The 16,165-nt window shown below is 46.1% G+C and overlaps 1 protein-coding gene across 1 annotated transcript in view; it reads right to left on the reverse strand.

The window, feature by feature from the left end:
• Positions 1 to 1,587: 1,587 nt before the first annotated feature.
• Positions 1,588 to 16,165, reverse strand: part of LOC144937557 (coiled-coil domain-containing protein 69-like) — a 30,745-nt gene continuing 16,167 nt past the window's right edge. The window contains exons 4-9 of the mRNA XM_078864842.1: positions 9,658 to 9,736; positions 7,875 to 7,948; positions 7,401 to 7,493; positions 6,488 to 6,616; positions 5,763 to 5,860; positions 1,588 to 5,350 (exon numbers count right to left, since the gene is read on the reverse strand). Of these exons, the coding sequence (XP_078720968.1) occupies positions 5,137 to 5,350; positions 5,763 to 5,860; positions 6,488 to 6,616; positions 7,401 to 7,493; positions 7,875 to 7,948; positions 9,658 to 9,736 (687 nt within the window). The 3' untranslated portion in view covers positions 1,588 to 5,136. The remainder of the gene's footprint in view (positions 5,351 to 5,762; positions 5,861 to 6,487; positions 6,617 to 7,400; positions 7,494 to 7,874; positions 7,949 to 9,657; positions 9,737 to 16,165) is intronic.

The raw sequence follows: 16,165 nt of genomic DNA on the forward strand, positions 1-16,165 counted from the left end.
GCTCTACAATAAGGTGAGTTACTAACAGTAAGTAATACATTACAATTCTACGTCGTAAAAAATATAATATGCTTCCATCTAAACTTTATTCTCTTACATCAGACGAGTCTACACCGTACTATATACTGCCATAGACAAACCCAACATTAAATTATATATCAGATCTCCAAAATCCTGATAAAACACAAGATCCAGGTCCGATTCAACACAGCACATAAAATCCGTGATCTGGTCCCGTCTGTAAGAGATGTGGTTCCAGACATACAGTACCCGAAGTCTCGTGGAGAAGACCCTCTCATCCATTGGGACAAACTCCAACTGAACAGCACCCAGCCAGGGGCTTGTGCGTATCCCCCACACCTGCCCAGGGCCTCTCACCAGGGGTTACTCTGGAATAGGAGACCACCCCTGATGGAGAAGTTTGGTTCCAGTGACAATGCTGCTTGTGGAGGTGAGAGCGACTACATCTAGTCGGGTAACTTTCCACCTCTCCTCCACCAGCTCTGGCTCCTCCCCCCCCCCCCCCCCCGTGACGTGACATTCCACGTCGCAATAGCGAGTGTCTATCGCCAAGGTCCAGTCCATCCGAGATCATCACTCTGCCTGCCATATTGGCATCGCATCTGCCCCTCACCCTTCCTCCTGTGGATGGTGGGCCCGCAGGACTGCGCCATGTAGCCATTTCTGGCTGGGCCCGACCGGGTTACGTGGTTCACCTGGCCACCAGGCGCTTGCTGGCGAACACCACCACCAGGCCTGGCTCTAGGTGTGCCCTGGTATCCCTTGTCCAGGCGAGGTTCTCTGATTTTTGTATTGCTTAACCATTCATGAGGGGCTTGTTTTGGACCGTTGTCTGGAACTTCTCCCCAGACCTGTTCGTCAAGGGAGGCCCTGCCAGGAGGACAAGACTCCAGGCGACATAGCTCTGAGGGTCATTGGAACACGCAAACCCCACCACCACAATAAGGTTACGATCCGGCTTTAAAAACCCATCTCTTTAAAGTGGCCTTCACTCTTTGGTTTGTTCGGCTGCCCTGGCTCTGTATTTTATGCATTTCATGCATTGTTCATTTGGGATCCTAGAATGGAATGCGCATATGATTTTTTATTATCGTGGTGTTATATAGACACGCACAATGAACTCGAGCTAGATACATCAAGTTCGATTCCTGATCAATGTGATTAATCGATTCTGTAAGCGTCTGCATCCATTGGCATCCCGTCCCTTGTGATAATACGGAACTGGTGTGACCAGACAAAACGCGTGCATAATAAGAGAACTTAAATCTCTACACATCTGGGTTTGGCCACCTACTTCGTTGTACCAACTCATTACCCTGCAGTGGGTCTTACACATGCTCCACGTTTCTGCGGTTTACCAAACCCACCTCCCCAAATATTGAATTGAAGGCGGGCGTAACGTCACCTTGTACAAGTTGGCTTGGACTAAACACTGCCCCTTGCGAGAGGAGTCATTTGGCAGCATTGGGTGCCGAGAGCACCTTTCGGTGGGGGGGCATGTTGACCTTAAATCAACTTGTCTCAGGAAAAAAAAAACCCATGAACATGGCTTCAGTTCACATATTTATTATTTGTAACAGCGTATAAACAACAATGTTCAGCGCTAAGTGCTTAGTAAACAACCCCCGGTCCCCATGACGGGCAATCGCTTCATAAACGGTGCCTCCCAACCTTCATCCAAATCCCAAACAAAAACAAACACCATTGAACAATACTGCATTCAGCACCAGTGCAACGTGGGGCAAGAGTGAATAGGCCTTCTAGGGCCAGCAAACGATGAACAGTGAGCGATTGAGTGAGTGGTGTAGAACTTTGCTCAGAAACGATGATTTTCCTTTACATCAGGAGCAGCAGCCTGCGGAGTGTCAGATGAGAAATCGTGAAACGCACGTCGTGTGCGCGTAAACGCTCGGACATCCGCGCAGAGACGTGAACACGCCGTGATTAGTGCACAACGGTGCGGCGATAAATGGCAAAACGTGCCGACGATTACTTTGTGAGTATTCAGACAGCAGTCCACAGATGCTGAAAAACACATTTTTGCTTACAAACAGCAAACACCGTAAAAACCTGTGACGAGAAGAGCACACGTTACTAACCCAACCGCTGACTTAATTGTGATTTGTAAATTAATGGAAACATTCGACTAAGGTGTGTTATTCATTTACACTTTGGATTTGACAGCAAGTGTTTCCTTGTAGCTTAAACTGTATCTCGGGTTTGCCGTCATTCTTAGCGTCTCACGAACGGAAAAACCCGAGAGCACCACTCATGGGCTGTGGAACATTGGGATGACACCTTGTTCCCAGAACCACACGCGGGCAGATGCTCCAAAATGATCCTGAAATAGCGAGGAACTGATCGATGTATTATTTTGGGAAATTAAACTGTGCAAAAAAAAAACCTGTTTGCAGACACACAACGCTGCCAAATCTAACCGACAATGAAGCATCAGTGGTCCACACTTGCTTGCGGTTGGACATAGAGGGCCCATTTCTTCACTGCTTAAAGCATCAATTACGGAAATATTTTCCAAACATTTACTCGCAAACCATTCCAAGAAACCACACAGAACACGCTCCGATGTTGCCAAATCACATGGCTCCCCTTCACCCCAATTCGGTCACAGGGATCCTGGATGCCAATGATATTTATAATTTCTCGTCACTTTGACACACCACGAGTAGAGGTATAGCAGCTTAGCAGGTAACACGAATGAAATTGTACAGGGTGGTCCAGATGTCTTGTGAACCCCTCCCCCCCCCATTTAGAAACATAAGTTGGAGAATTAAAGGGGGGGGGGTGGGGGTCATATGACATCTGGACCACTGTAGATGCAACATCGCACACAAGCGTGCACGAGCACCTATGGAGACGTGAGGTTTTTTGGGTTCGATCGTGCTCGACAAGTAACGAATTGGCACGTTTTGTTTATGTAATAACCTTACTAATTGGCTGTTAAGCGATGGTGGGTTTAACGACATTTATATTGCCACGATCCAACCCAAAGAAACCTCTTTACTGGATAATATTGGCCACAAAAGCCTACGTGCAAAACCCATGTAGACATTTGGGGTTTCATACACAGGTCGTCGTATCGGACTCCACAACAATTGACAGACATGTTTCTACTCCCTTTTGCGGAGTCTCGCAAAGCGAGTCATTTACATTAAGGCAATGTCATGCATTTGTCGTAAGACTTAAATTTATTTTATTACTTTATATATTTACAAAAATCACACAAAAGTAAAAAAAAAAAGCCACAATGTTGAAACAATTTTGCAAACCCAGCAAAGTCGGAACGTTTGCAAGGCATTGTTGAAGCGGGTCGGAAGACACCAGGCAGCGAACGAGGCTAGCGGCAACAATCGCTGCAGGAGCCCCACCACCACCACTACCATCTCAGTTTACCGAGCAAGAAACAATGACTTTTTTTGCAATTAAATGCGTCGGTGTCAAGCTTCCGTTTTGTGTGTGTTGCCGGCCACATGGAACAACACAGAGCAGCTGCACAATGTGTTGGTGGTCTTAAGGAGGCAATGAGTGTTTACCCCCCCCCGCCGTCCCACTTGCTCTATGCGGGTGTAAATCTATTGCGGTATATAATGATAAGATGGTTTATTATTCGACGTATCTTCTTAAAACAAATTCAACTTTGTGGGCAAATTATGTAATGGCTAGAAAACCCGTAGTTATCACTTAAGGACCAGTTTCCTAAGTGGCCGATTGTGCCATTTCGGAAGAAACCTGACTGCAAGCTCTATAAACACGTTACAGTAACTTCAAATTTCACGATGTCATGTTTTCAGCCACCTTCGTGTGCTCACTGTAAGAACGCTAATTGTAATTTGGATACGCTTTGTGTGCACGCGTGCACGGACATTGAAAACTTAAAAAAACAAATGCCTTACTTAGTAAAGGCCCATCACATGTGGTGAATGCATCAACAATGTTCCACCGTGGAACGGACCACAGCAACATTTCTGATGTCCATCACCCGGCGTAGGTCCATGCCAAGGAGGGGGGAGAGGGCATTGCCGACTTTCATTTGGTGTCAATTTGCATTACGTCAAGGGTTGGGGAGCGGCAAAGCGAGGAACGGAAGGTATTTAACCGTACATCAGGCGGGTTTTTTTCGCATTGGGGCACCGCGTTCAGCCGATGCGTGCCACCCCTGTTAGCTCCTTCGCCACGAGGCCTGGGCACGTGGAAATCGATACGGGCCACGTGTTTAAGGCATGACGCCACTTGGCTGCTGGAATACCGTTCCAACGCTTATTCAGTGTAATTGAATATACAGTGCTTGCACTGGATTAGCAGGGACTGGGGATCCTCTGGACAAGACTTTAAAAAAACCTTCTCCTCGTCTGTTCTCCCTGCTGGCTAAAGCCGTAGGAAGTCCATATTAATTGGCTTGAGGTTTACGTTACAGACCCACACGTTTGAAGGCACCTGGGGTGTGGAAGAACGTGAATTGTTTTTGCCAAGTGGGCTTTTCACGGGATAACGACACACGCGAAAGCAACGCGGCCCTTCAAGCTAGCGGCGAGAAACGTTTTCCCAGTACGCAAAAGCCTACATGACACCGCACGCAAAATCACAGGATGCGCATAAAGTTTGCAAAGTGAAAAAAGTCTCACGAAATAAACGATGCTGAGTTTACTTATGGTCACAAGCACGTGTGCATTCTTCTGTAGGTCTCGGTAATCATCAAGAAGAGGAGGCAGTGTCGGCCCATTAGCTTTCCATGGCATGACAATCTAATCGGGCATATGGGTTGATCATCAACGGCCGAACGGAAGACGGAGCATGCTTCCCAGCAAAGTAAATGAGCATCAGTAGATCGGAGCCATCGAATATGTAGATTTGTCCAAGTAAAAAAATAGTTTCTCAAACTCAGGTTAGAATCCGACACAGCTTCTGCAAGGACAACGCCTAACAACGTCGTGACGGAATGAACATCCACGGACTGATTCGAGTCCGACGCTGGCTGGGGAACACGTGGGCAGAAGACAGGAGATGAATCTCTTGTTGTTTCCCCAACGGCAAGCGGCTGGGCTCTGGTCTTGGCACCCCAGGGGTCGGATTGGGCGAGAGCCCCCCCCCCGCCACGCGCTACTGCGGCGTGGAGAAGAATTGAGCGGTGTTGTTGGACTGGAAGGAGAAGAACGTGGGGGAGGTGGACGGTGGCGAGGAGGGAGACACGCCCGGCGAGCTGCCGTTCTGCAGCTTCCACATGAGCTGTTCCTTCTCCATGGAGAGACGCTGCTTGGCTTTAGCCTCGCGCTGAAGGGACGCCTGCAGAGCCGTCTGCTCCGACGACAGTTGCCTGCGCCAACGGAAACAATCGATTCAAGCCGTCGCCAATTTTATTCCACAAGGCGGTCCACAGATGTCTTCCGACCCTCAATTAATTGACCGAACATAGTTTTTTACTTTGCATATTAATTTCAGCTTTAAATAAACCTCACTAAAAAATATTTGAAGCTTTACAGAATTCATTTGGGGGTCACAAAACACATGTGCCTCCATGTACAGTCCCTCCTCACCCCCCCCCCCCACCCCAGCAAGCTATGGGTGATATGTAAAGAAATAATAAATTCGAATTCTTCATCTCATTTGATTCATCTGAACAAAAATGCTTTGATCACAGGGGGACAAATCGGCCACTGCTTCAAGCGGCTGGCCGGTGAACAACCTTCACTTTAAGCCTAAGGAGTGACATTGTGCACTGCGCGCACCTCGTGACTTCCATGCTCTTGTCCATGCGAGCCTTCATGTCCTCGTTTTGCTGCTGCAGCACCTGCAGCTTCTCCTCCACAATCCGTTTGGCATCGGCCTGAACGAGAAACGTCGTTACACAAATTGCATTAAGCCACTTTGTCTATTTGGCAACTGCGACAAACAGGTCACAGCTTCGAGCAAGTGCTGCGATTTTAGTGGAGCATTAAAAGTAAAAATGTGGTTTTGATTAAAAGGGGGCATTAATGGTCAGATAAACCCATATTTTACGCTTTGTTGAGTTGTGAGTGATAGCGGGCAGGTTTAATAGATCACACTGATCAAAAATGGACTGAATTACAGGCGTGCAAACACCGTAAATACTCTTCCATTCAGCCCAGGCTCGCTTGAGCAGGGAGATGCTGTGCCCTTTAGGCAGGTGGCCTCTAGTTTAACACGGAGTAGGCCCCTTTGCGACTAATATTATCCATAAAGGTTTTTTGGGTTAGATTGGGTTAAACCCACCACCACAGCCAATTAAATTGTCACAAACAAAACGTGCCAATTACTACTACTTCAGCTCACCGGTGTGTGGTGGAGAGTAAACCCACGACATTTACAATGAATACGACGTTTCGCTGGCGATCACAACCAACCTCCAGTTTCGGTCTTAAATAAAGGCGATTTCATCGTCATCATCGTCATCACCTCTCTACTGTGACATGTGCGGGTGGGGGGAGCAAACCTCCTGCTGCAGCGTGAGCATGCGGCGCTCCAGCGTGTGGATCTGCTGGGTGCGGATGTCCACCACAGCCTTCAGGCTGTTCAGCTCGTCCTCCATGTGCGGAGACGACGCGGGAGACTGCGGTGAGCCCTGCGCGGTCGGCACGAAATCGGTGTGTCAGCATCGCACGGAGGAGCGGCGGGGGTATGGACACAAGTGACCGGGAGAGCCGGAAGAACATCGCTTGTTATCAGAGCTAACAAAAAAGACATCTCCATTACTACACCACTTAAAAATAATCAATGCCGAGTTTAACGATTTTTTTTTACAAATGTCACCAGGTAAGGCCCAACTAAGGTATATAGCTTTTTCAGAAGTGACCGGGTCACAAAATGATAGCTCAATTAAGTGGCTTATCACGTGGAATTTATAATAAGGCAAACTCAAGACGTATGATGTTGATTCTAAAATGTGGAGGGAAAAACCGGAGCACCCAGAGAGAAAAAAAAAACGACCAGGGGGAGAACATGCCATCTCCAAATATACAGCCGCCAGAGTAAGCATCGAACCCATGACCCTCCTGTATACCAGGCGATGTAGTTAACATCTCGCAGGACAAGAGGTTCTCTATTGGAACGGTAGAAATTAATCTCTGCTACGAAGAAGGACCATTGCCCGAAACGTCACTTATTATTCAGGCGCATCCCCCCTTTGAGGGCAGGGTTATTCACGAAAGCGCGGCGTGCTTCTGTTTGCCGCAGGTGCTTGCGCAATCGCTGCCAGCGGGGCACCACCGCTTGAAGCGCTTCGAGGCACGCAACCCCTTTTAGGTGGTGTTCGTCAGCAGGGACAATTCGGGTGAACGTAGTGAAGGCCCCCCCCCCCCCCACCAGCATCCCCACCCTACCCACCCTCTAACTTTATCAGCGCCTACCTTGCTGGCAGAAGTATTTTTCAAGAGCTTCCCTATGCTGGAGATTTCTTCTTTCTGAGTCTTGATCTGCATAGACAGCGTCTTCACCGTCTCCTGCGATTTTCACAGAGGTACATGTTTTTTGTGTTAGGATGAAGATGCGCAAGGCGCATAGTTTATAGGCTTATCGTTGTCTTCCCCCACAACTCCGATTAGCATGGTTGGCTACGTATGGGGCAAAAGAAGTTCAACGTACATACAAATTAACGTGGATGTTCAGGAAGGTAGAACTTCCCACCAACGGTTCAGCGCCATCAATGGAGGGGAACGTTTTCCAACGCTCCCTTGAACAGGAAGGAAAACACTTCGACGTCTGACAAACAGTCTCGGTCCGACGTTAAATGCAAATTCCACCGTTTTAAAACGCAGCGGTTGGAAGCAACGCAGATGTCGATTACAATAAGCAAGGGGATGCTATAATGGGAGCTCGCATACCTCCAAGCAGGATTTCTCACGTTCAAACTTGTTCTGCATCGACATCCGTTCACTTTCAAAAGACTGGTTCAGCTCTGGAAATAAACGGCAAGGTGCGAGACAGTGTTGAAAAATTCAACGTACGATTTCAGCCGCATCATCTCTACATAACAAAAAGGCTCAGTCCCTTTTACATGCACCTTCACATCATCCGCACCCTGTTTACACAACAAAGGCTCTTTCCTAACAGCGTGCTTCAGCCGCACCGAACCTCACAAAAATAATATTCAGGGCCTACCTTGGCTCCTCCCACCCTCAACCAGTATATATAAAAATACGGGTTTCTTGGAATTTCTCTCACTTGATACAGCTATCGTGCTGTGACGGTCCCACCTGAAGACGGAAGCTTGTGTTGCCTCCGAAACGTCGTGATTTTTATTTTACTTTTAATAATTTGAATTTTTTACCTACGTGACTTTACCAAAAAAACCTAAGAATATAGAACTCTTGTTATTGCGCACTCTTACGAGTCCAGTCCATCACGAATACGCATTGATCACACGTTTAAGTAGGCTCTCCGAAACAATAACACTGTTTCGAGTCTGCTGCAGGAACTGGGCTCCGACTCAGGGATGGATCCCAAACATGATCTGGTAGCGTGTTCCAGGTCATTGGGCCGGAGACCCCGAAACTGCGGTGGCCGCATCGTGCGCGAGGTTCACATGCGGTGGGTACAGCGGCAGGTCGCCGTGAGCGGCGGATCGTAGTCGATTTGGTTCTGTTGAAGCTGGTATGCACTGATCGGAAAGACCTCTCAACAGAAAAACGAGACCCACAAAACCGCGAGCATGCTTTGGCTTGGCAAGTTTCGTGAACGTTATTTAAAGGGTAATGAATAAGTTCAGGAATATGCTGTACAAGTCTACGGTTCATGACTGTTTGTGCTGGGTGAGACCCAGGCATGTAACAGACTTCAGAAGCAGTGTTAGATGTGTCCATGCCTTCAAATGTCCTGTTACAGTGCTGCTCATTGCCTACATTAATTAATATGAAGATTTCGATTTAAAGCTTCTGCAGGGATTCATCTTTTTGGTTCTTTCATCTTCTTGGTTCTTTCGGTAAAGTCTACGTGACTTTACCGAAAGAACCAAGAAGATATGAAGATGTTCTTTTAGTTACACAGGAAAACCTCGATTGAATGCAAGGGTTTTCAATTAAAACAAAATCAATACCACAATTATAACAAAAGTTACTTTTCAGCAGCATGCTTAACATTTTTGCTCACCATAGAACAAACTGTTACTGCATCGCGCACTTTCGGATACACTTCTGCGGTACAGTCTGCCTTCTGTTATTAGGAAGCCACTGGAGCTATGCACTTTTCAATATAAAGAGAAAATCATTTTGGTAAAGAACCGTAGAAGGGAAATAATAAAAAATAAAAATAAAACAATAAAATTCTCACGACGTTTCGATTTCAACACAAGCAATCATCAGGTTTGAAAACCACAGCATGAAATTTTTAGAAAAAGTGGCGTTTTTTTCGAAAAAATGTAATCATTTCTTTAGATCTGCTTTTTATGTTTAGTTTGTAATCCTTCCCCCACACCTCCAATTAGCACGGTTGACTACGTACGGTGCGAAAGAAGTTCAACATACATCCATTAAGTGAACGCAGACAGCAAAATATTTCAACAGGGCTACAGTTGTGTTAAGTTAAATGCCCATATTTGTTATGCTCATAGGGTTCACACGTTGCTGTTGAAGCATCTATTGAATTAAATCATGGAATGTGCAAGCTCACCATTGATGCTCCTCTCCAGGCCTTCTTTCATGGCAGTCACCGTCTCCATCTCAATCTCAGACATGGCCTCTTTCTTTTGCTAAATGGGAAAAACAGAAACATAGAAAATGACGCTACGTCCAGCCACATCAAGTTCATGCATGGACCACGGCAGATGCCACTGTTAGTAGCTTCCAAATAAAAGGACACGTGTTCAAATCAAAGTCAGAAGGCCAACCCTGACTTTTGGGATTTATGTGCATCTCCTTATGGAAAGTCAATACTTACATAAGAGTCAAGTTTATTTATAACCGTGTGAGAACTCGCCGAGACTGTCACAGCAGTTGAAATCATGGGATCGTTCCCTCCCCCACCAGCACAAATTGGACTACCATAGTTTGTCGATCAGCAGGTCGTGTGTGGTGGGGGTAAAGCGTGGGCACTCCCACGTCTTTAAAGTTGTCTGGCCAGCACAGACAAATACCTTCTGGAGAGGCTCCCAGGAAATGCCTACGGTGGAGGCCCTACCACCAGCAGCGGCATAAGCAAGAAGTTGCCACGTTCCACCTTGACCAATTCGAAATGATTGTAGGAAATTTGTGCGTCTCGGCCATCGGGTAAGGCCGCACCTCTCCTTCGTTGAAACCCAGCCACCAAGTGAAACATCGACAGCAAAGCTGCCACCCCCGGCGCAGCGGCAGCTTTTGGCGAACCATCGGACAAAGACGGTCACCCCGCCGCATCATCGTACGCTGTCGGATGTGCTTCTGCGGCCATCTGGAATGCTCTTTCCGATATTAGGAAGCCACTGGAACTGTGCACTTTCAAATATAAATTGAAAGCTCATTTATTGAGAACCGCTTTGTGTTTAGTTTGTTGCCCTCTCCCCTCACCTCCGATGAGCATGGGTTGGCTACGTACAACGGTGTGAAAGAAGTTCACACACAAAACAGAAGCACCGAGGAAAAACTTTTGCGTTGCTCGTCCGAGCGCTGCCGAGTCAACGAGCCACTAACGTCCTCAGGAGGATGGCGTCTTGGCTTGCAAGTGACGATAACGGCGTCCGCGTCTAAAACCTACCCAAAGCCGCGCGCTCTGGCAAAGACGCGGCTGGAATTTCAACAGGGTGCTCATTACAGCGCAGAGCGACGTCAAGCGAAGGTGCCCCCGTGCACGGTACAGAGTTTTTAAAGTGAGATGTATTGCATTGCCTCGTGCAATAATTTGTTTTGGCATTTTTTGTTACACTACGCTTTTCATTTGTATCCATTATATTAAATCCCAAGGATGGTATTCTGGCAAGAAAAATGAACTCAAGAATCATAAGATTGGAATTTAAAATCCCAGTTAAGCATCAGCTGAGCCCATTGCTTATTCTGGGTCAAGAACATGTGTTATTCCATGTGAAAAATCAATATCAGTTGTCCGATGGATAGACTGTTCACTGCCATAGAAATGTGTAATTTTGACCACCACTTGCTCACGGTCACTAAACAAAGATAAATGGGAAGACGCAAGGTTTTTATTTGGCTAGATTAAGAACAGAATGCTATGCTTTGTGTTGTACATTTATTATAGCCGCTCATTTTGCTATCTAAAATGGGCACAAGATGATTAATGATATTTACGTAAAAAGTCATCACGGTCCAAAAAAACTCTTAAACAGGGCCATGTGTTGTTCTGTTGCTACTAGCGCTGGAGTGTGTGTGTGTGTGTTTGATTTGTAATTCAACACCCGAACTTTGTTTGGGTCATTTGTTTTTCCAAGTCGGTCCCCTTTGGCCACCTTATGTTATTGCAGATGCATTGAAGCAAAAGCAGCCTTCCCTTCACTCCATGGGCGACAGGAGACGTGTGACAATTGGGAGATTTCACTTTAGTATTGAGCAAACACACTGGACCACGGCAACTCCTGGACATGAGGACCAGAGTGGAGTGTGGGCAGTGTAAACATCTGATCAATCAGGGTGTGTCACTTCCCTTTGTTATCCCCCCCCCCAACTCCCCACAAATGCAGTATTATTCCCATCCTGATCTCAGCATCACCATCATGAGCAAGACATGTCCTTCCGGAGCTTCTGCAGTGAGCACTGCATCACGTGGTGGCATAGAACAGCCTTAAATATTTAAATGACAGTTGGCCTCTGAACCCACACGGTTTTGAAAAGATTGTCACGTGGCCAACCAAACATGTTTAATCCTCAAGAGTTGAAGTGGAATAAAAAGAAAACACATCGTTCCATGTGGTTGTCTAAGTCATTGGTGAAGTAAACCAAAACCATAAAGTCACCACCACATTTCAGAGTGCGGTTTAACCACAGTCCTCTTCACCAGATTTAAACCCAAACTGTCACTGGTGCCAGCTCCATACCATGATGTGCAATTAGCCCAGAATGCACTGGGTTCACGATCACAAGTTCACAGCGTTCATCACACTTGTCCCTCGTGTGTCAGTAAATTGATAGTGTCGCCATGAAAACTTCCCACGGGGTCTCAATAACGAGAGATATTTGGCCAATGCTTTTTGAAGTATTCTTAAAAGGGGATCCACTCTTCCTGGTGACAACCAGAGGTCGCAACCGGGTACCCGATACCCGTACCCTACCCGATACCCGGCTACCCGTACCCGGCCGCACCCAGCCAGGTACGGGTAAGGAATCAAAACCCGTTTGAGACCTCTGGTGACGACCAACGGGAGGCAACACCTACATGTTCGCACAAAGCCGAGCACTGCCGCAGGAACATAGAATTTCAGTGTGGAAAAGAGCATCGCCAAATGCAGTGGCTTTAAGTTTAGTTAACCAGGTGGCGAGAACAAGAGACCAGTATCATCTTATTTCTAAATGTGGCCTGGGGCATTAGTCCCAGTAGGGGTGTGATGATTGCTCCATATTGTTCATGTATATAGCAATTTTCAGGTTACAATAATTGTATTATTTGGACCCCAACCGCCCAACGTCAGCACACAATGGGCCTACACTAGCAAACTATGTCAGAAGATTTTTTTATTGGCCACTGTCGTATTATTTTAGTTATTACGCTCGCAGAAATTTGTATTTTATTTTTATTTTATCAAGTAAGGTCCACTGACCTATATAGCTCTTCTTCAGAAGCGAACTGGCCAGAAATGACAGCTCAACAAAGTGGCGAAATCATGTGGAAAATTATAGCAGCCAATTCCATAAACGCATATTTCTTAATGTGGAGGGAGGACCTGGAGAAATATCCACATGACCACGGCGAGAACATGCAAACTCCAAATATACAGCAGGCGTCAGGGTCAGGATCAAATCCACGACCTCCTGTGTACCAGGCGAGGTAGTTAACATCTCCTAGCCACCGTGGCACCACCCTATATCAGGGAGGACACTGGATTTAAACTGTGAACCTCTGCAACAAGCAGCAAACACCCTACCGCTGGGCCCTGTCACGCTCTCATGGGGCAGAGACATTGGGGTTTGTGGCATGTGAAAATTGCAAAGTGGAATTTTGAGTGGTCAATTCCTAGGTTGGGGTCAATGCAGCAGTCCATAACTCCCCCGCAGATCATGAGAAAGTAAAGAAAATGGCCTATTCCACAAGGAAGTTAAATGCCCATCAATGGGCTCAGGGCTTTGATACAGGTAAAGGTGGTTGTTTGCGCAGAAAGCCACTGAATTGTCTCGTCAAGGAGCGTAAACCATCACGCAAACTCCGGTAAACATCGCAGCGGCAGCTTTTGATTGGCCATCGAACAAATACGGTCACTGCATTGCACGCTTTCAGATGCGCTTCTGCGGCCATCTGGAATGCTCTTCCTTTCGATATTAGGAAGCCACTGGAGCTATGCACTTTTAAATCGAGATTGAAAACTAATTTCTTGAGAACTGCTTTGTTTAGTTGATTGCCCTTCCCTTGCACCTCTGGTTCGCGCGGTTGGCTACGTACGGTTCAAAAGAAGTTTAACAAATATACATGCATACCAACAGAAAACCAAAAAGCATGTATGCAGTACTTGAGGCAGGCGTGTACGCACACAGTACGCAACACAAACGAGTTTTCCAAGAATGATATATAGTGGCAAAGGCGCAGTGGAAAATGTATACTTTTAGAATGGATTTAATACAGCGGCAGAGGGCATGATTAATGAGACGGTGGGAGTAGATTCCCGAGAGACAGAAAACCCAGAGAATGTTACATCCAGAGTATAAATCGGGAAAGTAGGAGGGACGGGCGAGCAGATATGGAGTTTACCTGAATGGAGAGAAAAGAAAACTCCCACCCACGCAACATCAGATGGTCTCAATTAAATGGCAATGTTTCATGGCAGGGTCTGGAAGAGGCAATTTGTCTTAGAAATTCACAGAAATAACAAGGATTCCCCATTTACTCTTAATATAACACATTAACATGCAAGCGCCAATAGCGAGCGCCCACTGTGGACATTGCACATTAGACCCTGGTACGGCCCAGTCATTATGGCCCTCTCCTGCAGTGATGATTGCACAACAGCAGGTACTAATTTAAGGCTGAACACACCTAAGGGAGGAAGACAAAGACAGATTTGGGTAGCCTGCCAAAAATGGCTACGCGTGGGCTGGGATTTGAAACTCAGGTTGCCAGGAATGCAGCGTGCCAATGACCAAGCTGACACTTTCAGGTGGTTCAAGACAACGATCCCACCCCCTGTAGTCATGCACAGACACATCTATGCGCATGTAAAACATATTTTGCAATGTACGTAGCAAACCGTGCCAAATCGGAGGTGCCGGTGAAGGTCAACATACTAAATACAAAAAGCAGTTTTAAGAAATGGGTTTTCAATTTAGATTTTAAAGTGCATAGCTTGAGCGGCTTCCTAATATCGGAAGAAAGATCATTCCAGACGGCCGCAGAAGCGCATCCGAAAGCGCGCAATGTGGTGAGCGTCTTTGTTCAATGGTTAGCAAAAAAAGCCGCTGTGAGGATGACCGGCGTTTGCATGATGGCTTATGCTCCGACGCATATTGGCAAACAGGGATAAAATCAAGAAATCCCCAAGTGCACTTTGCCATCATCACTATTATTACAAATTGCCTCGTGGCCAAAAAGTAGAAGCTTTCATTTCGGATAAGGACTTTTTTTCTAAACCATTTCCTGACTTGAAGGCTAACCGCAGAGAACGTTTTCTTATGAAGCTATATTTTTATGCACATCATCCCCTACAGAGTGGATAAAATGATTACTACTTGAGAAAAGTCAAACGTGATCAGTCCTATGGAAAGATGGGGCCCCACCATAAACATTTGGAATTTCCGCCACCAGCCGACAGGCTTCCAATCGAGACACTTAAAACTTTTTTTTTCATATGTTATTTTTACAAAGCTAACATTACCGTCACTCATAAAATGTGCCAGAATTTGTAAGTGGAGGTGGTAGTAAAATAGTTTTCTGCATAAAAAAAAAAGTCCACTGTATGCACGGAATACTAATTTGAAAAGCAACTGGTTAAATAACTTTTATAGCATAACTGCACAAACGATGTTTCCAGAAGACCACGTACAATAAAAAAATCCCATATTACAATTGACAGCAGGGAGAAGTTCCATGACAAGTAATTCTGCATGCACACACAAGAGCCACACAATGCTCGAGGACCTCCGATTAAGCACGGTTGGCTACGTATGGGGCAAAAGAAGTTTAACATACACAGAGGAGATGCTGCATCTCGGCGAGTTGAATGAGCATGCAATGGTTCGGGGCAACCGAGATTTGCTAGCTCATGACCACGGAAATAAGAGGCAAAAAAAGGGCCGTGATGGCATGGCGCGGCCCTCCAGCGTGCTCTCATGTAAAGGGGGCGATGACATGGTCAACGTCAAAACAAACTTTAAACAAATGTTAAACGATAAAATGAGTAACGTCGGGATCTGCTTTTATCCATCGTGCATTCTTCTCTGGCTCTCGGCGCCTTGTGTATATAAAGTGTCAACATTCTTGAGCAGGAGGGAGCTCCACTCTAAAATTAACCCCCCTCCCAGCCCACGCGTGCGCTCTCGGGATAAGGAGAGGCAATAAATGACCAATAAAGCCATTAGCGGAGAAGGAAAATGTTCATGTTTAGTCAAGTAGCCTCTCATTGTTAACCGAAAATGAAATGGCATTCCTGGAGAAATAACGAAGCCACTGGATTCATCCAAAAAATCATAGAAAAAGAAAACATCACAAAGTGAAATTAGAACACAGGGCCCTAGCTCGGAGCGGAATTGGTTTCAGATGTTGACCGCATTTGTTTAGCGTCATGTGACACCACATGTTCTCAACTGGGATCCGATTCTCCAACCAGCTCAGGATTTGGCTGACAAGGAGAATGTTTGATGCAGAACAAACAAAATTCCAACAAAATTAATACCTTGTATATAAAACACAAAAGGGGCAAGACTTGTAGCTACAATATTAAATATTCATTGTTTGTTGAACTTTTGATTGAAAGTAAAAGTTTAAGTTTGTCCCACTACTGCATGCATTTTTGGAGAAGATGGCAGCCTCCACATAGCCCACTGTATCCAGT

This window comes from Lampetra fluviatilis, chromosome 19 (assembly GCF_964198595.1).
Source record: "Lampetra fluviatilis chromosome 19, kcLamFluv1.1, whole genome shotgun sequence".
Classification (NCBI taxonomy): domain Eukaryota; kingdom Metazoa; phylum Chordata; class Hyperoartia; order Petromyzontiformes; family Petromyzontidae; genus Lampetra; species Lampetra fluviatilis.